The sequence below is a fragment of the Paralichthys olivaceus genome, chromosome 19 (genome assembly GCF_024713975.1).
Source record: "Paralichthys olivaceus isolate ysfri-2021 chromosome 19, ASM2471397v2, whole genome shotgun sequence".
NCBI lineage: Eukaryota > Metazoa > Chordata > Actinopteri > Pleuronectiformes > Paralichthyidae > Paralichthys > Paralichthys olivaceus.
In genome coordinates, this window is record NC_091111.1 from 16,825,614 (window position 1) to 16,849,290 (window position 23,677).

At 43.9% G+C, this 23,677-nt stretch overlaps 2 protein-coding genes across 8 annotated transcripts; one reads left to right on the forward strand and one right to left on the reverse strand.

Moving 5' to 3' along the window:
• Nucleotides 1–536: 536 nt before the first annotated feature.
• Nucleotides 537–22,330, forward strand: fmn1 (formin 1). Of its 7 annotated transcripts, XM_069514873.1 has the most exons (22): nucleotides 542–638; nucleotides 1,926–2,122; nucleotides 2,732–4,483; nucleotides 4,526–4,560; nucleotides 4,701–4,748; nucleotides 6,871–7,049; nucleotides 11,082–11,190; nucleotides 12,207–12,268; nucleotides 12,551–13,206; nucleotides 13,442–13,583; nucleotides 14,313–14,400; nucleotides 15,411–15,472; nucleotides 15,552–15,640; nucleotides 15,779–15,908; nucleotides 16,023–16,169; nucleotides 16,377–16,436; nucleotides 16,671–16,791; nucleotides 19,782–19,874; nucleotides 20,844–20,895; nucleotides 21,111–21,260; nucleotides 21,787–21,868; nucleotides 21,999–22,330. In XM_069514873.1, the coding sequence occupies exons 3-22, from the start codon at nucleotides 2,817–2,819 to the stop codon at nucleotides 22,041–22,043; spliced, it is 4,017 nt and encodes a 1,338-aa protein (XP_069370974.1). In that variant the 5' UTR covers nucleotides 542–638; nucleotides 1,926–2,122; nucleotides 2,732–2,816; the 3' UTR covers nucleotides 22,044–22,330. The 7 variants fall into 7 exon arrangements, 5 of the variants coding, with proteins under 5 accessions (XP_069370976.1, XP_069370975.1, XP_069370974.1 ...); XM_069514875.1 differs by lacking the exon at nucleotides 4,701–4,748 and having other exon boundaries at nucleotides 537–638; XM_069514872.1 differs by having other exon boundaries at nucleotides 2,732–4,560.
• grem1a (gremlin 1a, DAN family BMP antagonist) lies at nucleotides 22,328–23,668 on the reverse strand. The gene is made up of 2 exons (XM_020097715.2): nucleotides 23,511–23,668; nucleotides 22,328–23,359 (listed from the first exon to the last, which is right to left on the reverse strand). Exon 2 carries the CDS (start codon nucleotides 23,352–23,354, stop codon nucleotides 22,812–22,814), a length of 543 nt encoding a protein of 180 aa, XP_019953274.1. The 5' UTR covers nucleotides 23,355–23,359; nucleotides 23,511–23,668; the 3' UTR covers nucleotides 22,328–22,811.
• Between the last annotated feature and the right edge of the window lie 9 nt (nucleotides 23,669–23,677).

A 23,677-nucleotide genomic window follows, 5' to 3' on the forward strand; every position in this document is an offset into this window, starting at 1 on the left:
CGACGCCAGCAGCAGCAGTGCGGAGCAGCGCACGGATGGAGCCGGGGCATCAGAGGACGAGCTCCCGGTGATGTTGCTGATGGTGATGATGATGATGATGATGCTGGCTGTCACTCAGGATGAAGAAGATAATGATGGTTATGATGCTCAGATTCTGAACTACCACCAAATGAATGTAAAGTTAAGACTGGCTCTGTCCCTCTGTCTGCCCCCCCTCACCCTCCCTCACCCACTGTAGTGAAATCTGCAAACATTCATTTTCTCCTGTTGCACAAGAGCTCATTTTATAAAGTTATTAACCTAATTGCATATTTAAGTACCTAACCTGCCTTTTTGCTTCTTCACCAACTTGCTTGTTTTAATATACTTCTGTTGTAGTGAGTGCTGAGGCTGTAGTAAGAGAAACAAACCATTTCACCTCTATCTGTCCACACTGACTCTACTGATTTAAGTTCATTTTAAACATTTGCAGGATTCTAGTGAGAAATAAAAATACATTATATATATTTAAATCTGACAGTTTGATTGTGTCCTACAGGTGACAGAGGCTACAACACTGGTCAGGTGTTCACCTCATTCACTGATCAGGAGGCAGATGAGAGCTGCCAAAGACATCGAGGACATCTAGTGGTCAGCTTGTGAGTTGTCAATGCAAATGGATTGAAATGCACAGTTCTCATCCTGTTCACACAACTGACATGCCTCAGTAACATCAGTTTGACCCCTTCTACGTGCTTTTACCTTTTAAAATGAAACTACTGTCCAAGGAGGTTGGATGTTTGAGGTTTTGGAACTTTCTGTGCCTTTGGACAGTGCGTATGTTTCTACATCTGTGTTTTTCTTTGAGTTGTCACTACCAGTGTTTGCTTTCGGTCCATTAAAAGGTCCAATTACCACCAAGTCTCTCAAGTCTCAGATGTAATTCATGACAGAAAAATCATTACCATCTTGAACCTGTAATTAGAAATGAACAGTGAAATCACCCAGCTCTCTTTTACTTAAAGCAATTTATGGTAGATCAGCTCATGATAACTTAATGCATCATTTTACTGAGGTTGCAGTCCTTTTCCTGTTTGTTAAGATTTAGCTGTCGTGGCTTCAGTGACACTGGCAGCTGTTTGATTTCTTTAAACTTCTGTAATCCATCACAGACAGCTGGCCAGCAGGTGAGATTAGCTCCGTGCACGCACTGACCAGCGTGCGGCTCAGCACGGTGCACGCCTGACCTAAATAACACTTCATGGTCGGTGTGCGGCTGCAGGGGCAGATGTGACTTAAACAACCCAGGTTAATAATTGCACTGACCTCGCAACCTTAACTGACAGGGAGCAAAAGTATTTCTTCATGTTGTAACAATAAGAACATTTACTTAAGAGGTTTGTACTTTTATTGAATAAATATATTTGTATATTGTCATTGTTGTTATATTTGACATTAGGCTTTTACATGCAGTATTATAATGTTTGATACTATAGATGAAACTACACCATATGAAGTGGATAAAAACTGCAACATGACAATGCTGCGTATACATAAATCAATTTGTAATAATAAGACAGTATTATAAAATGTGTCAATTTAAAGTTGAGAGCGGCATAAAAAGTACTTTTACATTTGATAATTTAGGCATATTTTGCTTTAAATTCAGTATTTTCTTCTGTAAGAGTTTGAATGCAGGACTTTTTACAGTGTAGTATTTTTACCTTTACTTTTATGGAGGAAGTAATTATACAAGAAATGCAAAGTTTAACCAATGACTGGTACTTTAATAAAAACAACAACTATATGTTTTATTAAATAGAGGACTTACACTGGTGCCCATTCTGTGTTTATTAGACTGATGTCAATAAGATTACAATTATAAGTCCAAATCCTCATTGAGCCTACCGTCTGTCTGTTTATGTGCTCCCCACCGTACCTGTCAGCCCTCAGTAGATTACTGGTAGTGATGTTCATCCCATCAGCCAGTAGGAATAATTGAATTTTCCAGTGACTCCAGGGATTGGCTGACGCTCCTGTCTGTCACATCGGTGGACGGGCCGCTGTCTTCTGTCACCTCAGTGCAGCTGAAGTGCAACAGAGCAGTGACCTGCAGCAGAAGGGATGGAGGAGACAGACACGAGTAAGTGGATGAATTAAGACACACCTTTCTCTCGTTGTTTCTTATGCATATGTCACAGTCACCAAATACTAAAGAGTTTTTATTGTTATTAACATTGTTGAGATGAAGTAAATTTTATGAGTTGAAGACTATCGCTCACTTACAGTTATAATGAAAGTAAACAACTCAACACTCTCAGTTTGATAGTGTTGTTTAGCGTTTTGCTTTAAACAATGACTGTGATCAATTAACAATCATTTGACTTTTGGTTTCAGTTTTAAATTGGTGCTTGTGTGTGTCATGTTTTTGACACAGCACCAATACATCCATAAACAATTATTTTCATTGTGAATTCATTTCCTGGTTCATCATTTGGTCAATAAAATATTGTTAAAGATTTTCCTGAAGGCCAAGATGGTGTCTAGTTTAGGGAGATGAAGACAAGAGACTAAAAAGCGTTGGTCTCTTTTTGATCGAAAAAGCAAACCTTAATTAGATTAGAAGTAGTTTTACTTCATCCCACTAATACTCCCATAGTACTTAGACTCTAATGCACCTGTGTTGTCTACTTATCTGAGAGAGGCAACATCTCATTTTGATTCCTGCACAATGATCCATTTTTTCTCCCAGGACTCGGTGGTGAATGAGTGTCTGAGGTTTCAACCCTACAAGCAGGACCCATCACCTGCTCCATCTCCGGCGATAGAATAACATCATGGAGTGCACTCACGCCACCTCACACCTCTACATCAGCAAGAGGAGTCGTGTGAGTCCGTCCTTCTCTCTGTGCAGGGGCCCATCTCCCTCCTCTAGAGCCCCTCTCAGCTCCAAACGAAGACTGGGCTCCAACTGGGAGGAGGAGGAGGGTCCAGCTGGAAATGTGAAGCCGGGTCAAGCAGACAAATTCGGCCTCACGGACTTGAAAGAATCCCTCAAAGCGCTGGATGACTCTTCCGAGATCCGCTGGCTGACAGAGTTGTTGCCGCTGTGTCTGGAGTGCCAGGCTTTCATGAGCATGGGGAACCAACAGGGCGTGAAATCCCCAAGGATCCAGATCCCTCGGGAGAGAAGGAAGAGAGCGGAGGGGATCGTGAACGCAGGCACCCTTCACCATAACGTCAAGATGTCACCCGGGTTTCCTCGGGTGCCCTCGAAGGTAAAGAGGCAGACAAAGCTTCAGATGTCGAGCTCCCCTACATTTGGAGAATGGGACTTCAAGGTGGACAGGCCAATCAGGAGAAAGGGAGCTACTGTAAAAGACAAGGAGAACAAAAGTGATTCGACACAGGAAATAAAGCCAGTGTGGAGACTGAAGCCACCTGATCCTGCATCTGAAAAGCTTTCTAGATCTTATGCTAAAAAAGGTCCTCTCTGCCACAAGAGGGATTTACCCGTAGAGGATGAATGTGCATTTCCTGACTCAGACACTGACCTTTCTGAATACGACAACGAGACGTACTCAGCGTATATCACTCAGCCTCGCCTTGACTCGAACAGAAGGACAGAGGAGAGAACCAGGAATGCAACAAAGGCCCAGATCACCCAATCAGCAAGTCAGAATCATGAGGACAGGAAGGCAGAGGTCGGGGAGGCGAAGTCCCCTCAGTGGTGGTTTGAGGAGTTGGGGAAGAGGACTGCAGCACGGCGAGTGATGGGCAAAATCGAGGAAGTTGAGGGAATCATACGAAGGGTGAGGGTCACCAGCTCGGACTGGATAAAAGAGGGGAGTGACAGTGATGAACCCCAGTTTATCCCAGATGGAAGCATCGGTGACGATCAGCTCCGAGTCCTGCAACAAAGATGCAGGGCGGAATTCACTTCTGATTCCCTAAATGAGATGCATGACTTGGGTTGCGCTGCAGACAAGCCTCTTCTGGTGGAAGAACTTCGAGTCCTGTGTGAAGCTCTGAGCCAGAGCCTCCATCATGCCCTGAGGATGGAGGGAGCAAAGGCCGATATCGAACCCCTCACAGAGGACAATCAGACCTTCTGTGAGAAGAATTCAATGGGATCAAACAGGAAGAATCGACCATCGCATCTTTACAAGTGTTCAAACAATTTCCCGCGGCCTCTTTCAGCCGGTAGAGAAACTTCCCCTGAACCGTCACCGTCCCTGTCCTTAGTCCTGGACGTTTCTTCACCGACATCCAGCAGCTTTGACGTCATGTCCCCGATTTTGTCGCCCTTGTTTTCGTCCTCTCTGTCCAGCCAGCACTCTCTGCCACTGAACCTGACTGATCAGCGTGATGAAGACGTGCGTCAGGGTCACAGAGTGCAGACAAAATCAGGAGAAGACAGTTCATTCTCTGGAGACTGTGGAGGTGCCAAAGAAAAGAACGAGAGGAATCCAAAAAGAAAGTGGTCATGGTCGAGCCTCGGGCTGAGTGAAGAGAATCAGATTCAGACATACGGACGCACCAGTGAGACAGAGGCCAGCCACGATCATCTGCTCTCTTCAGGTAAAAATGTATGACTTCAATAAAGTTAAGTTACTGAGATGTGTCTGCACAAATCGTTGCATTTATGTGATTTTGCTAACGTTTCTCATATTGTGATCGTTACCGTGTTGAAATGATGTCAAATCTTTTTGACCATGTAGCCCACAATACAAGTCAAACTCATGATCCAGGAGGACAGAACGCCTTTGGTGAGTTTGCGGCAGATTAACAGGGTGAGAAGTGGGTGTGCAGCAGCATGACTTTGACTTTTAGTGGTTGGTTAGTGGAGTGAACAGGGGGAAGAAGGGCAGACGGCTTCAGAGGTGCTACATGCTGAGTCCTGACTGTCAGATTTACACATTGATTGAGACGCTCTGATTTTTAACGCTCTGACCTCAGTCTGGTTTCATCCGCTGCTGTAGTCTCCTCTGGGTCGATGAGCACACACACACACACACACACACACACTCACTCTCTCTCTCTGTCTCTTTCTCACCACAGCAGCTGAATCGGATCTGAAGGATGTGTGGTAGTCTGTAAATAATGACCCCGTGCTGGCTTGACATACCACTATGTTTTTCTCTCTGTGTGTGTGTGAGATCAGGCATGAAGTGCAAGTTGAGCACCTGATGTGAATACCCTGATAGTTAATCAGCACCGGCCTGACGTGACCTGTTTCCCTTTAAAAAACAGTGTGTGTGTGTGTGGTCACATGACTGATGGGTCAGAGGGTTGTGATGAGGATTAACCGTGTTGGATTTCTTAGTAGATAATTGGAGTTTGCTCGTTCTCACTGTGTCTGTGTGTTGGGTTAATTGAAGACTCTAAATTGCCTGTGGGTCTGAGTGGTTGTTTGTCTACACATTGGCTCCGCAATACACCGGTGACATGTCCTGATTGTACTCTGCCTCTCGCCCAATGTCCCCTGGGATCTTCTCCAGCGCCCGCACGACCCTCAGTGGACAAGCAGTACAGATAATGGGTGGTTGGAAAATCACATTACATGTAAGGACGTTATCTTGTTTCAATCAAGAGCTACAAAAAAAAAACTGCAAATGACACAGTCAGACAGTGTAGAAGAAGAAACAACTAAAGAATTAAACTGTGTAAAGGTTAAATGCATTTTTAGTAGAAGAGGAATCATGGCACAGACTTTGATCAGTGAGGTCTGATGACTGTTCCTCGTGCACGCCAGACATCCCCGGCTGTCAAAGCAGGATTAACGCTCCGAGCCTTGTGAAACACATCAAATCTTTGGAGGACGATAATCAGAGCGAGAGGCAGAAAGACATTCAGAGCCGTCTGAGGGTTATTCTCCAATATCCATCGCTCAGTGTTCATTGTGGTCAAGCCGAGGACAGATAACACATTTCCATAAACTGTTTGATTTGCCTTTGTGTCGGCCGGAAGTTCCACCACTGGCATCTGTTGGAGAGACAAGCTTCTCTCCTCAAGGCCGAGCTGCCTTTGACCCCGGCTGGTATGAGCTAGAAGACAGTAAAGGATCATTAGCGCACGCAGGACATAAGCTTTAACTCTTCACCTCTACTTCCGGCAGTGAAGGAGTCTTATTCTAAAGAAAAGTAAAAGAATAAAGTTTACACATTTAAATATGATGATTCTAACTTTAACACTTTGTGTGATAAATCACGATGTCACCTCTTGTTGCACATCTGCACTCCATCCTCTGAGCTCCACTAGTTTTTCAATTAGCACAGTTGGCAGTAGGTGTCACCGTTGCAGCCGCACACATCAATCATCCACTCCTCATCTAACTCTAGTGTAACAATACATAAAAATATTTAAATGAAAACATTACTTTTTACAATTTGCTGTATAAGATTTAAATATGTTTATTTAAACTTTAAGAAAAAATTTTATTATTGCAGGAACTTATTCCTGAGCATTTGCTGAACCACATGTGAATTGGAGATTAAGGATCCTTTTAAAATGAAATATTATATATATGTATAATATACTGATCACACTAAGCAGTGTTTACTGCCCAAGACAACTAAAGCACTTTGTATTCAGAGGACAGTTAAATCACCATTCAACACATCAGGTGACAGCAACAGGAAATCAAAGTTATAAAAGACAATAATAAGAAAATCAGTCATGTTTATTAAATTATGACAGTCAGGAAGCTAGAGCTCGTTTTGAAAACAAACACATTGCTCTTCCTTCGTCACAGCACCAGATTCAGTGACACCACGACACCAGTTCAGATTGTTTTCTCTCTATGAGAAGTCGTGCATCTTGCTCTTGTCGTCTCCGACGCCTCAATGATCCACAAACCTGCTCTAACAGTGATTTGACTGTTTCCTCCAGACGAAGCTCTACAGAGGCAGGAGGAGATCTGGCAGCAGGAGGTGGAAGAGTCTCTCTCCTTCAGTCGGTCTCTTTCTCATCCATCCAGACCCAAACATATCGACTTCTTACGCATCACTGCCCCTGAGGATGACATCACGGACACACCCACACCCACACCTCTCCCCCCGGAGTTTAGGGTGAGTAGCACGAAAGAACTGGGGTGAAGGAGAGTGTCTCACTCTCTCTCATACTGTCTAGACTGGTTTCCCTTGATATTTACTGCCATGACCCAACAATCTGTCGTTTGTATCAGGAGATATAAAAAACATATCAGTGCTATACTTAAAACACTATTCTTTTAATGGCTTCATGATCTGCACTGGATAAAAATAAGGCTGCATCATCAGGTCACCACCTACATTAAAGTGGTGCAGGTTCAAACAGTGGCCTCACAGTGATGGAGCTGTGTGATAAAGAGCTCTGTGTTCCCTGTGGTTAAATAAAGCAGCTTTAATGTAACTGTGTAGGTGCATTGTATGAGGAAAGGTATCTGTACAAGCCTGAATTAGTACTTAATACTTTAGTTTGTATAAGACGTCCTTTTTCTCTGCTGCTCAGACAAATTCCAAAGTTTATTTTCCGTCCTTGTTATGATAGTAATGATGGGAGGTAATAATGTAATGATAAAATAATGACAAATGTTTCCTGTGATCCAGAATACGTCAAACAAAGCAGCAGCAAGTGAATTGTGTGATAATAATGATAAAAAACATTAAATCATCAAAAACCTTAATAAAATCTCTAAGATTCTATTGTATTATTGTATTAATACTAAATGACAGCTGAGGATTAACGGTGATATTTCCCCAAATTAAAAAATCAAATTAGAAAGTAGCCTCATAAATTAGATTTTAATCCTAATTTAACTTTTCTGGCTTTAAATCACAGAGAATAATCTCAACAACTGACTCTATAAAGAGAAATTCTGAGTATTTACAGGTTACGGTTTAATGGAGTCTTCCCGAACACATCCCATGTTTTAATATAAGAGAGGAGTGAGTGTTTAATGTGTAAAATGTGTATTAGAGCATCAAAGAGCTCAGGTAAGAAATCAGAAGAGATGGTTAGATCGATTAAATAAAACAGTTTATCATTGTGATCTATAAATTCTACACGTTAGATTTCTGCTTCGTAATGCTGGAAACAATCCGGTGTGTTTGTTCAGGAGTGTTGTGTGTGTGCTCAGAGTCTAATGCTATTTCATGGGATTATCTGGATTCACTCTTATTACATAAACTCACATAAAGGCCACAGTGTCCCTCCCTGCAGGGAATGCAAAAACACTTTATTAGTAGTATTCATGAGATTAAGTGTGGCCAGTTAAATCACCGCTGCAGGGTACAGGCTTTTCTCTGACTACAGGAGTTGTCAGGGAAAGTTAGATGATGTAATGACACACAGAAAAAAGTTTATCACCAATGTGATCCGTCACTCGCTGTGATAATAGGAGAGCAAACAAGGGCGAGTCCTGAACACAACACAAATATGAACCACTGACGGAGGGAGGGTGGTTGGTGTATTATTGAAACACAGCAAGTTACATACAGGCTTATTTTTAGTTTAATTTAATTTAGTTGTGTTATTGTTGGTTTTTACTCTTATGAATAAAACTGTCACTTTATCCAGAGAGTTGTTGATTGTTAAAGATAATTTAAACCTTATTTGTCTTTTGAATTGATCTGCATCATAAACTTGACTGTGACGTGATGTGCACTTTTATTTTGCAACTTCTATTTTTGGAAACAAGAACTCAAACAAGCCACACTCTCTGTGAGAGTGTGTGTGTAGGTGGGGTTAGAACCTAAATCGTCCAGATTAGCCGTGTGTTGCTCGGGAGCTGCAGGGGAGCTGAGAGACCTCCCCGTCAAGGTTTCAGACCCACACGTCTAACACAGTGATCCCTGGCAGGCCTGTTTACCCTCCTGCAGCTCTGGGTGTGGTGTCCTTCCATCTGTTGTGGGTGGCCTCCTCCGCCTTATGCTCCACGGATCTGCCACTGTGTTGTCAGAAACAGTGGCTAAAGACGCCATCTGCTCCCAATTACACTCTGACAGTCTGCCGCACCACGTCTGGGATGTGAAATACAGCAGCAGGTTTAGCTGAGCTGGAAGGAAGAGAAGGCAGAAGTTGGACGCTCACGCCTGGAGTTGGATCTGACTTCACTGGGACTGAAGCCGAGCTGACTCACTCCAGCCTGCAGAGACATGCGTGGAGCCGGCCTCGGAAAACTACACTTTTCCACGACTTGGTGGATTTCTGTGCTGTCATTGGCTGCTCTGGGTGACTAACAGCTCCTTCCAGTTTTAGGTTTGGAAAATCAGTTCTCTGGTAAAACATGAAGGAGCTGTTTTAACAGGGAAAGGACACATTTACTTGTTTTCAGCAAGCTGGAGCAGAAACAGGTTGGATTTTCAGAAATAATGACATTTGCATTCGTTTATTGACGCTGCATGATCCTGGAACGAGCATTAGTGCATGTCGTACAGGTGCCTAAACACCAATTAGACTAGAATTAGGCTTTTTCATACCACGATGTTGCACTCAAGTTTTAGAAATGAGCAGTTTAAACAGCAGCCACAATGTTGATGTTGTGGTAAAAACTTCTCAGAACCTTCTGCTCTGGATAACTTTCCCACTTTTCCTATGAGCAACTGTTACTTGCAGGAAATGGAGAAGCAAAAAGCATTTCTCAAAATGTTCAGGACCTTTTCAGATGAGCAAAATGAGGAGATGACGCAGGAAGAGCTGAGTTTTACTAAAAAGAAAAGTGAGGATATGAACTTTAAAGATTCTTTATTTTATGTGATAATGCCTCATGAAGGAGAGAAGGTGACCTCAGAGACAGGAGGAGGAAATGACTCAGACCACACGGAGCAGGAGAGGAATGAATTTAACCGAACAGAGCAGCACAGCAGGGCTGTGAACACGGAAAATGTCCCTGAAATGCCAAACAAACACTGCGACAAAGTAAGTGGTTCTCACAGAACAGAGAACTCCCTGGACGAATGTGCCTTGAACGCGTCTCTGCAGCCGAAATGTCAACACATTTCTGCTGAGTGCACAAATATAGATTGTGGTTGCGTCGTGCCAAACGGTGTCAAGCAGGAGGACGGTGAAGAAGGCAACCAGGATGTGAGAACTGCGGACACTTCAGATGTGCATTTTCACCCCGAGGTGTCTGCAACAACAAGACATGTTGGGCTAAAAGTGACTGGGACAGAACTCTCTGAACCAACACTGGAGCAAAACATTGAGCCCTCCTGCTCTGAAACTGATGAAGAGGAGGAGGATGAGGAAGAAGGAGAAAAAAGTCATCCAGACCTCTTCACCCAGCTCCACCAACATCCCCACAATCCACAAGATAATCTATCCAATATTGGATCCACCTTCACCAGAGCCACCTTCTCGCCGGGCTCCCCCACGGACAGGCAGATCCAGCTCCCGGCCCTGTTCAGCGGCCTGAGGGTGCTGAGGAAAGGGGTGGTCGGGCCCGAGCACGACACTGTGTCCCACATCAGACCTCAGTCTCTGCGGGCAAGGAGGGCTATTTTCCCAGCGAGGCCGGAGGACGCCAGGGTCCAGGGGAGCTTCTTGGACCAGATCTCTCAGTTTCTGAGTCTGGAAAAGAAAGAAGACGAGAAAGAGGAGAGGACGGAGGCTGAGGGAGACCAGGATGAAACCGAGAATAAGGAGAGTCAAGAGAAGGAGGACTTTGAAAAAGAGGAGGATGTAGAAAGGTCGGAGTCGTTTGATTCTAAGAAATCTCCGGTGTCGAGTGCAGAGGCAGCGTTTGATGCCTTCAAGGCTTTTTTCAGCCCAAAGCCGCTGAAGAAGGACCCGGCAGAGAAAGTGAACCTGGACGCAGTGAGGAAGAAGATAAGAACTGACAAAGACGTGTTGAAAGCCATTTTTGAGAAAACCTCCAGTAACACGCCAGAGAAGAAAGATGCATCTGACGGCAAAGTATGCATCATGTTATCGACACGGAGCGTTTCACCACAATGACCCAACTAAAGTAGTGTGGGATCTTATAAACTGTATTTATAACTTACTGTTTTCTCTATGTTTGATTCAACCTTTTACAAATACATCTTTATTCAAACAGTTATGCACAAGATGTATTAAGAAGTAGAAAGTATAATCTGTCGTCGACCTCTTTTTCTCTCTAGTCAGAGGCTTCCACGCCGGGGGAGGGAGAGGAACGAACTCCTGGTCGTTTACAAGCCGTCTGGCCGCCAGTCAAGGAGGAAAAAGTTGGGCTCAAGTACACTGAAGCAGGTACTTCTTGACATTAACAGTAAAAGAAACTTGAATTAAGAAAAACTAGAATGTCACTCAGTCGAACACAAACCACTGCCCGGGCCCAACATACAATTTAATTAATTTAAAACCCACTGATTAACCAGTGTTCACACGATGAACCTGAGGTCTTTAAGGTGAGAGGGAGTTGTGAAGTGAATACACTGACATTAGCTCCGCCCTTAAAGCTTAAAATAAAAATGCACACACAGAAATACCATCATGAGCTCCTGCTAAAGCAAACACAGCTCCGCCCTGTGTGTGTCCACAGTGAGTGTGTTGGTTGTGACGCTGCTGTTCCCGAGAAAGTGAAGAAGATTCTAGATTGCCGGTTAGGAAGCTGTGTCGCTCTCGAGTGAATCGATTTTTATTTTCAAACTTGAATTACATAACTCACGGGGTTATCACTTAAAAGGCAGTAGCGTTGAACACACATTTAAATTCTAATTTTCATGATAGAAAAGATGCTCATCCGAGTTTTGGCAAATAACACATCACATTTAACTCATAATGATTTTGACACGGAGCTTGTAAATACTGTGAAGACATTAAATATACTTTGCACCTGACTCTTCAATACATTCAGGCTAAATGTTTGCTTAGTTTTTTTTAATGCAGCAGCTGCAGCCAGCGAGTTGTCAGCTTTTCTGTGTTTTGATATTACATTTGAGGCTTTGCTGCCCTCACCTGATGATTTATTCAGTTTTTGACCCAGTCTGTCCCTGAACAACTGCAGTAAATCTTCAAATTCCCCTAAAACTCACATAGCGGTGAAAAATAAAAGTGTTTTTTTTCTTCTGAAAAATGAGTTTGCAGTCTTCACATGTCTCACAGTTGTCGCAGTTTGTTTGTCTGCGGCTTGTAATACGCAGCCACATCATTAACGTACCCAACGAGGTAAAGAAAGGACTCTGAGGCACCGCAGCTGTAATGATGAACATGTGTTTGTGGGAGAAAAGAGAAAACTACTGTGTCTCTGCTGTGTTTCCTCCCAGAGCATCAGGCCGCTCTGCTGCAGCTGAAGAGAGAATGCAAAGAGGAGCTGGAGAAGTTACAGGTCAGCGTGAAGGAACAAGTGTTCAACTCTGGTTCAGTGTCAACACATTTATGTACTTGTATCATTTCTTTTTTATCTTCGTGAGTTAGATGATAAGATCAATACCACACTCATCTCTGTACATGAGTTTTTCTTGTGGGACAGAAATGTCATTGCAGATATTGTAAAAATCTATAAAACTGCAGTGATGTTTACTGATGTTATTTGATTTTCTGGGTTTATGAAAGTTTATCTTTGTGCTTCAAAAGTAGAGCTGCAGTCTGACCAGCATTATTTTTTTAGGAGGAGTTCGGTCAGGAACTTTCCAGACTACGGGTGGAGAACGAGGACAGCGTCGCCCGACTGGAGTTCACTGTGGCCGAGCTTCAGGCCAAACTCTCCCAGGCTGGGACCCACTGCAGAGGGGAACTCAGAGACGTCGCTGTGTCCACTGGAGATGACTGTTTACAAAAATCTTTCCGCACCGTCTGCGTCCAGACGGACAGAGAGACCTTCGTCAAAACTCCAGAGGATGCAGAGGGCGCAGGGAGGACAAGCACGAGTCCTCGGCCGCAGAAGGTGACCCCCAGAAAGTTGGACCTGGCCACTATCAGCCTGAGCCTGGCCGGTCAGTGGGACGCCTCAGCGCCCCCTGTCCCTCCATCCCAAACTCTGCCTCCTCCTGAAGCCACGATACCTCAAACAGAGCCACCACCAGCCCCTGCTCCGGCAACGTTAACCAACAAAACAAACAATCTCCCTCCTCCTCCTCCTCCACCTCCACCTCCACCTCCACCACCACCACCGCCTCCTCCATCCATGCCAGGCTTAGCCCCACCACCTCCCCCTCCTCCAGGTGGAGGTTTCTTATTGGATAAGCCTCCCAGGAAAGTAGCGGTGGAGCCGTCCAGACCCATGAAGCCTCTTTACTGGAGCAGGATCCAGATGCAGGACAACAAGTACGTTCATAACCAAACAGACTCAGTCAACCAGTTACCAAGAACATGAAGTACTGTTTCATTCAAAGGGGACGGATCTCCACAATGACCTTTAAATAAAGTAAAAAACAAAAGTCTAATAATTCAGTGCGATCTAGAGAGAGCCCTTATTAACTGGGTGTATATTAAGTTTCTTCTCTGAAATGAAATGAATGAAAACAGAAGGTGAAGTAACAAGCACTTGTCTCTCCCTCAGCAACAACACACTGTGGAACCTTTTAGAGGAACCAAATATCATCAACACCAGCGAGTTTGAGGATCTTTTTGCCAAAACCACCACACAGACCAAGAGGAAGCCGCTGTCTGAGGCGTATGAGAAGAAAGCCAAATCCAGGAAGGTAACGTGGGAAACACCATAAAACTACATGACACAAAACTCCTTTCTGCTCATGGGAACATTTTCTGAAGTCAAAGACGACAGAGGCAGTGATGGTTTGTCATTTAGGAGATTGCAATACGACTGTTGTCCACTTGATGGGGTTAAAGCCTGGTCTTTGCAGATGCCAGATCATCACAGAGCTTTCAGAATTATAAACACAAGACATAGACACAGTTCTTTTATATGTTTGAATAGTTTTTAAAGGGCAAAGAGTAGGAATCTGCATTTATTTAATATAGGTCATAGTCATATAGTTCGTGTGATTGTGAAAGTGATTCCCAAATCCTGAACCTTCGCAGGGCTGCGATTCTTTACCTGTACAATTCATTTATCTTTGCTTCTTCTTCATGTAGTAAGAACAACAACGCTACAAGTCAACTCAAAGTACAATATTTAAATGATTTAAAAATGAGAAACAGAAAAATTACAAAAGAGGAACCCAACATGAATTTGTGTTTGTAAGGTTGCTTTTGTCTTTTCCCAGTAACTCACAGTAAATTATGCAGATTAATAAATTCTCCATTCGTGGAAACTCTGGTCACTAATGCAAAAAGTGCTAATGCATCAGGGTGATGACTAATATGACCGTAGCCTCTTTTCACAATACACTCTACTAATGACTCACTAATGGTTTCTAGTGGCAAGGTGGTCATGGTAACGGTGTGTGTGCGTGTGTGTGTGTGTTTAGATCATTAAGCTGCTGGACGGTAAACGCTCTCAGGCCGTGGGCATCCTCATATCAAGCCTCCACCTGGAGATGAAAGATATACAACAAGGTGAGTTCAGGAGCGTTTCATATATTCTGATTTTAGGAGTGATGGATCATGGATCCATTCAAAAGTCAAATTTACAAGAACTTGGTTTAAGAGCATGGTTTAAGACCTACACTGCAGCCATCCACCAGGGGGCAATCAAGACGCTTTGGCTTCACTTTCAGGGAGTTGTCATGTCGTCCATCTTTAAAGTCTATGATTCAGATCATGATGGAAACCACCGCTGAAACCTTAGTGTGTAATCAAACAAACATGCTCTTGTTTGTTATAGAAGAGGTGGATCACAGTAAATCATCTGTGTTCTCAGTCAGTCCCACAGTTTAAACCTCGGTCCTCCCTCTGTAAACACTCAGCTCCCTGAACATCCCCCTTGTTTACCTTTAACCCCGGCATCACACTGAACTCACGCTGCTCTTCACTCAGGAACATGAGCTGCTGGTGAATCTAAAGTGGGATTAAAGGCTGAAACTCTCACCACAATGTCAGCAGGACAGTTACAGAGAGGCGATCTGCGTCTCAAACAGCAGAGCGGGTGTCCCACTGAGAGGAATGTTTGATGTTTGTGGGATCTGCAGTTTTCTGTTTAGCCTGTTTACTTTTGTTGTTTGTTTCCGCCAATAAACCAGAACACGGAACATCCGAGAGCCGCAAGAGCCCCTGTTAGCATTCAATCATTTCCATTAAAGCCTCTGGTTCCTCTGGTGAAAATCAAGTTTTTTTATGATCTTATGATAAAAGACTTTTAGAATTTTGAGCATTTCCACCTTCAACACTTTGTTGCTCACGTGACTGTAGCTACACAGGACACCTGACATTTTATTTTATTTTTTCCAGGTAAGAGCCAACAAACATTGATTTTTAGACCCAACTGAAAAGTCCTGGTGAACCTTTAGCATGTCGGCTGAATCGCTGCCTTTAGACGTATACACGTAGATCATGATAACATTAATAAATCTAAAGGAATATTGTAGATCAGCGCCTGAAGACCTAATCTGTTATCTCCCCACTTCAAGCTGTGCTGACTGTGGACCACTCCGTTGTGGACCTGGAGACCATTGAAGCTCTGTATGAAAATGTACGTAACACACCAAACTTTACAAAAGTAGCTGCACAGTTATGAAGCCCTGAGTAATGTTTTATTGTCAATGTGTCAGAGAGCTCAGCCCGAGGAGCTGGAGAAGATCAAGAAACACTACGAGATGTCAGAGGAAGAGAAAGTTAAACTCCTGGACAAACCTGAACAGTCAGTACATCCTCCGTTTACAGAAATGTTCAGAGAATATATCTGCAGAGACAAATCCCGGAGCCACCTCCAGAGTCCAGGCTCTGTTAGAGGTTCTCTGAGGGATGTATTCTCACTGATTGTGTGTTGGGCCTCCAGGTTCCTCTATGAGTTATCTCAGATCCCGGACTTTGCAGGAAGAGCTCACTGCATCATCTTCCAGTCGGCGTTCATCGACACTATCGGGTCCGTCCAACGCAAACTCAGCACTGTCTCCTCCATCTGCAAGGTAGGAAAAAAAGCACCCGATAGTCAACCCACTCAATACAGTGCTAATGCTCTTTAAATACCAGATCTCAAATATGAAAAAGTGGTTGACCCTGCACTCGTTTTCTGTTTGAAGGCCCTGGTGGAGAGTAACGACGTGAGGGAGATGATGGGACTGGTGCTGGCTCTGGGGAACCACATGAACGGAGGCAGCAGGACCAGAGGTCAGGCTGACGGCTTCGGCCTGGAGATCCTCCCTAAACTCAAGGACGTCAAGAGCAGAGTAAGGCCTCAGTCGCTGTGAGATAACAGTGGAAGTTTGAGTTCTCTCTTTCTTCAGGCCGAACTCTGAATGACCTAAAACAATTACACTATGAAGTCAAGGAACACACACTCACATGTTTGATTCACACGGTGCATGTGATTTCTTTGCAGCCACGTCGTTATCTGAGCGGGGAAATCATGTTAATAATTGTTTTTAATGTTTCAGGACAATCGTATCAGCCTGGTGGACTATGTGGTGTCATACTACCTGCACAATGTGGACAAGGTACGAAGAAGAAAAACACAGACTTTGCAAATATAGTTTTTGTACCAAACTTCCTTGTGTTACTACCCATTAAACATGGTAAGTAGTGTTTCTACTTAAAAAGTAAAATTCTGTGGAACTATCCCTTAATGTGCACCAGGAGCATGACGTCTGTATTTATCAGAAAACACAACATAAATCTCACTTCCTGGTTTAACTGGGGTTTAACTTGTTGTTGTGTTTGTGTCCCGACAGAACGCCGGCACAGACAAGTGTACGTTCCCTCTTCCTGAACCTCAGGACGTCTTCCTGGCAGCACAGGTCAAGTTCGATGACCTCAACAGAGACCTGAGACAGCTCGGACGAGACCTCACAAGTACGTGATATCGACAACTTTGATCTGTTCCAGCCTCTTTCTCTCTGAAGACTCCCAGAGAAATGAGCGGCAACACTCAGGGCCTGCTCTTGTTTCATAATATCACTGAAGCTGGTTCCCCACAATCCCCAAATCATCAGCTCGGCTCTGAACATGCGTGTGACTGGGCGACGGGAATCGTTTTGTCTTGTGGTTATTTTGTTGTGTGTTTTTGTTTAAAAACCTTAGCCAGCCTGTGTAACTCTATCGCCGGGATTTCGCGTCGCTCTCGAGAGGTTCCCACAGACCAGACCCGACCAGACCCAAACCTCGGCCTGGTCTGGCATTGGTTTTCCTCAGACAACGTCCAACCCCCTCCCCCAACGACTCACCGTCCTGGTTTCCCATCACCGGCCCCAGCAGTGGAGGAAATGTTTATCCTCAGGACTGAAGCCCAGCTTCTTTGACCAGACTCGACTTAGCTAAAGCCCCAGAACAAAAGATTTCCTCCTCTCTTTCTTATCCCTCTTGCCTGTTCCCTTCTCCGCGTAAGTGTGCCCATATGACGCAGCTCAGCCGAGTCCTGCTGAGCACAATGCTAACATGTACGCTATTGTGACTGAGTGCATTGTTGTATCCTTATGTATACATGTGTTGTTGCCTGCGCTGTATGTGCGTGTATTCAGAGACTAGCAGCAGTCTCGCTCGCTGCTGATACTGGCCTGGCGCCTTTCAGATCCAGCTCCTAATCCTCGTGCCCATCAGATCTCCCATCGTTGTGCCTTTGTGCCCCCGTCGCCAGCACGGGGAGACCATAGCTCCGCACTTATGTAATCTCCAGACCTCCAGTATCTGTGGTATCTCTGCACGGACCTCTGCTGAGATGCGTGGATCCTTAACCTGCTCGGCTGTATCACCTGGGCTCCAGTGTGGCCCACAGATGTGTTTCTCAGATATGTTTCTTTGCCTCTCAACACAGCTTGGTCTTATCGGGCCGTCGACCCAAACCACCGTGCAATCTAGATCAGCCATCGCAGGTTCCTTTTGTTCTGGCTGTTTGAACCACCCTCATGCCTGGTTTGAAGCTCTGCTGCTGCCGCTCTTCACTCTCCCTCTGTTTTTCTGTTTGGTCGGAGTGAAACGTCTCCCGACACAGTTCGGGGGAGATAAGTTTCTCTCAAGTCAGCCATGTTGACTGTTGAGGGAAATGAGATCCATCTTTATTTCATGGCTTTATTCTGGTGTGAAGCATCTTCGGCTACATCTGTATGAAACTGTGCTGTTCTAACTAAACTTGACTTGAATATAAAAAACATGTTTTCTTTCAGTCAATCCAGTTATATACATATATATATATTTTAAATTATTTAGATTTTGTCCAGGTTTTGAGATATCGACATCTGAGATTCATTTGTTATTAAGAGTGAACATCTCAACAGTTTTTTCTTCCTCATAAAGCTGATAGCCTGGTTGCTGATGCTTGGGGCGTTTTCACAACTACCATGTTTGGACCCTCGGACTATTTCACTTTAGTCCGAACCAAAATAACGAGTGTGAGAGGTTCCAAGGTGCAGACCTATCAAGCTAAATTAAGTTGATTCAGTCTGGATCCAGGGTTCAGTTTGTTTGCTGCGTGATGAAGAGGTTTTGGATAGCCATTAAATAAAGAGCTCTCATAACTGTTTCTCTCATGATCAGGTATCTGGGCTGTGGGTTATGAAGACACGACTGCGTTTGAAGACTTTCTGTCCACTCTAGTGTTCTGCCTGACTTCTTCGATAGATTAACTCATTGTGGAACCTGTCGGGAGTAAAACTGGGATTTATGAGGTGACCGATCCAAACGCATCATCACCACGAACCCTCAGATCTCTTTTAAAAAGCATTTTTCTGTCACTGAGACCAAATCACTAATTACAGTCTCACCGCACTCCTCATCGGCTCACTCTGTTTACGTGACGCTGTAAAAACCCTCTTCAGCCTGAAACAAGCAAACTTTGGTCAGGCTCAAGAGGCGGACAAAAAGAAAGAGGACGGCTCGCCACACCATGTACAGAGAGATACCCGCCTCCACAGTTTACACAAATCCTGAATGAAAACAGTATTCTTTTGTAATCTTATCTGGGAGATGTTGATCGAGCGTCAGGGTTGGGTGAGGGGGGGGTCTCGGCTCCCTCTGCAGCCTCTATTATGACTGGCTCCGCAGACTGGCTCCTCTGATCCACTGATTGGACGCAGAGCAGCTCGGAGCTGCAGAGGAAGAGAGGGAGAGCAGAGTCAGCAGTCGCCATCTCTGGGTGAATCTCAATGAGTGATATCTGAGGAGGAAGTGGTGCTGATGGCCTCCTGCTCGGGCACAGGTGGAGTTAGTTTAAGTCAGAACTTTCTCTTCTGCTAGAATAAAGAAAAGTTACACACAGTACAATGATGCATTAATACTAAAGTGATAAATAGAAGAATCTTGATGCAGTCCGTCCTGAGAAGAAGCATTTTAGGTGAAATGTGAAATGATTTCTGGGTTTTTAAGTCCACATATCAACATGTTTTGCTTCTCAAGATGCGACTGAAGCACAAACGTTGCTTCCTCGTGGTTTTAACCTGCACATTCTGTTTCTGTCTGAGATTTTCTTCATACTGGCTCTAAGATAATAAATTGCTGCATGTTTGTGCCAGAAACTTTCCTATTCTTTGACTAATATAGAAACTTTTCCTTTTTATTTATGGTTATTTTTAATAACATTTACGGCAAAACTGTAAAATATCCGACTTCAGTTACATTTCTTTGTCATAAGGGTTTGATATGATTATGGTTATCTGCATCCCCCATACAATCCACACTGCATTTCCCAGGTATCTCTTCCTCACTGGGATTTCTGCTTTGGTTTTCATGGCTCGTGTTAATTGTTCAGCTCTTTTTCTCTTTACTACAAACAAGCGGGAATGAAGAATCACATCCTGGACTGTGACTGTGTCCTAACAACAAACTTCACCCGTGCTGCTTCTCTCTTTCAGGATGTGAGAACAGTGTGAAGGAGGTTTGCTCCGACTCACCTGAAGAACACCTGCAGCCGTTTAAAGACAAGATGGAGGCTTTTGTTCTCAGTGGTGAGTGGAGAGTGGTCACACGTCATGTGAGGTCACGACAAACACCTTTTAACAAACACGTCAGTATGTGTTGACAGTGACACTCACTGAAATACTAAAATAATACTCAAATTAAGATTGTGAAGTTTCTTTTGGTGATTATTTGAAGTAAACAGATCAAATAATTGCTTGTATTGTGTTTTTGTGGCTGCACTGAAGGTTTTCCGTCCCTTAGATTCTGATTATTTTCAAGGAGGTTGTCTAATTTAGTTCAGCTGTGCTCTCCTTCACTTTTCCCTTCTGCGTGTGTGTGTGTGTGTGGGTGGAGATAGGGTGGAGTACAGGCTAGACACTCAGATAAGGATCACACAGATTTGGCAATGACTGAGAGACTCATGCCTGAGACACACAGGCTGTTCCTCAGAAAATATTCTTTCAACCGACCGAGCCACTTTGTTTAAATATGTAGAACTCATGTCGGCTACAGGAGCCTCCACCCCCAGCAGTAATAAACTAAACTAATCAGACTACAGACAGATATAGAGGTCCAAGAGAACTCTGTTCATCTTACAACAGCTTTTCTGCCACACACCTTTTTCTAGCCTTTATATGTCATATAGAAGATGTGAAGTTGGTCTGAAACATCTTTTTTCTCTCAAAATGCAGTAGTTGTCAATTAAAATATGTTTTTAAGACAAGTACCACAACTGTATTAGAGCACACACCTGTGCCCAAGGCCCAACAATCTGGATCCGCACCAAATTGTACACATTAAATACCAGCCTGCTAATTATCCCGGACTTTTTCAATCAAGAACGAGGCAATTATTAAAAATTAAAAATGATTGAAGATGTTGAAAAACGCCTGATATTTCACTGGTAAACAAAGTGAAATAAATTGCTGGACCCACGTGAGGGATTATGGCTCGTTAAAGTTTCTTCAGTCGTGTTTGGAGAAACTGACAGAAACGGTTTTAATGTCTCTTTGCAGCACAAAAGGAACATGCAGAAGCTTCCCATCAACTGGGGACTGTGCAAAAAAGGTCAGAGACTTGAATTCAACCCGACATTCCTGACATTAGAATATCTGAAGTGATTATTTGATGGATTGAAATGATTTAGAAACTATTTTGACTTCCCTGGAAAAGCAAACTAATGAAGCCTGAGATGAAAATCCTGTTTATCTGAAATAAATCTGCATCTCTATCTCAGTTATGTGTGTTTTTGATTATTTCTTTTTTTTCTTCTCGCTGCTCAGTTTCCAAGACTCGGTTCTGTATTTCGGACTGAAGCCGAAGACCGGAGAGAAGGACGTGACTGCCGCTCATTTCTTCATGCTCTGGTTTGAGTTTTGTGCCGACTTCAAAGTCAGGTGGAAGAGGGAGAATAAGACGATCTCTAAAGAGAGGTAACTGACGTCTGTGTGCACGCGCTGAGCTTTTTATTAAGAACATCTGTACACTTATTTATTCATGCTATTATCCAATCAGCCAATCGTGTGGCAGCAGTTCAAGGCATAAAATCAGGCAGATACAAGTCAAGAGCTTCAGATTGTTCCTGAAATTGTCCGGAGGGGCTGTATAAGAACACAAGTCAGGGACTCAGGACATTTTCCAGAACTTTTCCTGTCGGCCCCCTGGTCAAATATCTGGTTTATTTCAGAGTGAGTCCATGTGAGAAGACAGCAGGACAATGTCCTGAAGATTCAGAGCGAGCGAGTGGACGTGTTGATGTCAAAAGTGATAAAACATAAAGAATATATCTTTAAATATCTATAAATATAAATATCTCAGGATAAAAACTGGAGACACTCACGTAGAAGATGGAGACAAAGTCAACTTGGGAAGACAACGAAACCAAACACAAGACAATCTTCACGTTTAAATGAACCCGTCAGACGCTGCGGCCTCAATGAGCTGATTCTTCTGCTGCAGGTTAAAGGAGGCTCAGCTCTCAGTGAAGCGAATCACGGCGGAGAAAAAAGTGGAAACGAGAAAGATCAACCCCAACAGCCTGGTAAGTTACAGTAACACAACACATCGCACAGACAATACACACAATACACCAAACAAGAAGTAGAAGCAGAAACTACTGAACCATCTTCTGTTGTGCTGCAGCGACATTGTCTTGATTTTGCTCCCAACAGAAACAACGACTGCGTCAGAAAGAAGCAAACATGTCTTCAACTTAAGAGACGTCCCCTCTGACATCATTTCCTCCTGTTTGGATCAGACACAGATATCCTTGTTGAGTTAGTTTGTAGGTTTTTTTTTTTACGTGGCATCAAACCAACATTTCACCTTTTCTTTACAGACTCTATTTACCAGAACTTCTTACTGAGAATGTGTTTAAATTTAAAATGACTGAAACAGAATTTAACCATGCACGTTACAAATTCTTATTTGTATAGTCAAGAATCTTTTACCGCATTTTTTTCACGAATAAAAAAAATCACTGATCAGAAATGAGGTGATGTTACAGCTTGGAAAGATTTATTTTATTTACAAGTACACGGTACACAAATCACACAAGTGGCATTTAAGCAGTGCAAGTTGTACAGAAAAAAAAATTTGATATAATGGAAGCATTTGATTTTAGATCCCACACAGTGGAAAGAATGAAACCAAGTCCTCTCAAAGACACGTCCTCCTTTTCCTGCTTTGTCCACCAGCCTGAAGAAATAAAGAATTTAGCTTTAACTCGATCTCTTTTGCACACAAAGCCTCTAAATCTGTTTACACACATAGAAAGACAACACATGACAAAGTTCAGTGTGATAAATTATTGACTGCAGGTCAAATGGCACCTGAATCAACCACAAGTTTATTATATCAGCAAAATTAGTGGCATATTCGGTGAGTATCCTCTCTCCGTTACAACAGAGGTTCGGGGTAAATTCCTCATCACTTGATTCTCATGGTGTGGAAGCAGCTTCTCTCCCACTGAACACCGTTTCCATCTAATCCGTATCTATGGTCGTGCAGCGGCACTGCTTCACGCGCTGCACCCGTTTCTTCCTGGTGCTCGGTGTTAGTCCCGGACAGAAGAGCGTGTACGTGACGGTGCTGAAGGTCTTGGGTTTGCAGGCGGAGCAGGACTGGAAGGCGTCGCCGTCCTGGTAGATGTGCCGCGGGATGTAGAAGGAGTTGCACTGTCCGTAGCAGAAGCGGTTGATGATGGTGCGGCTCAGGCAGCCCTCCTCCCGGATCGTCTGCTTCAGCGGCTGCGTCTTGCACCAGTCCAGCCGCAGGTACCGGCGCTCCGTGACGTGCAGCGCCTCCTGACTGGACTCCAGCACTTCGTCGGTGGAGGTCACGGGTCCCGGCCCGCGGGATACGAGTCCTCCGATGGCGGGCTGGACACATCTCTCCGAGTCGTTCGGGATGAATTTGTTTGGATGCGGTAACGCGCCCTGAAAGGTCGCAGCATCTGTGCACCTCGGCGGGTTGAGCAGCAGCAACACAACTACTGCAGGGATCAGCACTGACGGTGTCCTCATCATGGAAGCTGACAGGAAAACAAAATAGACTTCAGTTCAGTGTGGAGAGCGTTTACGCACAACTTTTACGCACAAATTGCGCACAATGGTTTCCAGCAAAAATTAAATCTGAACATTATATTTCTTTGTTAACTTAATAAACAAAGTCAGAAGAGTTACCTGTTGGGGATTTAAACTCCTCAAAAGAAAAGTCGATCCAGTCAGACTCTTGTTTCTGTCCTCTCTGCTGGGGCTTTATGAATGACACACTGAGGAGTTTCCTAAACTTGTCTTGAGTTTCATAGCCTCAGCAGAACACGCCCCCAAACCCTGATCCTAACTTTATC

Excerpts from the sequence above, each read along its gene's own strand:
- grem1a (XM_020097715.2), bottom strand. The coding sequence starts at position 23,354 with ATGATGAGGACACCGTCAGTGCTGATCCCTGCAGTAGTTGTGTTGCTG.
- fmn1 (XM_069514872.1), top strand. The coding sequence starts at position 2,817 with ATGGAGTGCACTCACGCCACCTCACACCTCTACATCAGCAAGAGGAGT. Across the intron at positions 14,401-15,410 it reads GATGAAAGATATACAACAAG|CTGTGCTGACTGTGGACCAC; the intron begins GTGAGTTCAGGA and ends CCCCACTTCAAG. Across the intron at positions 19,875-20,843 it reads GGAGGCTTTTGTTCTCAGTG|CACAAAAGGAACATGCAGAA; the intron begins GTGAGTGGAGAG and ends GTCTCTTTGCAG.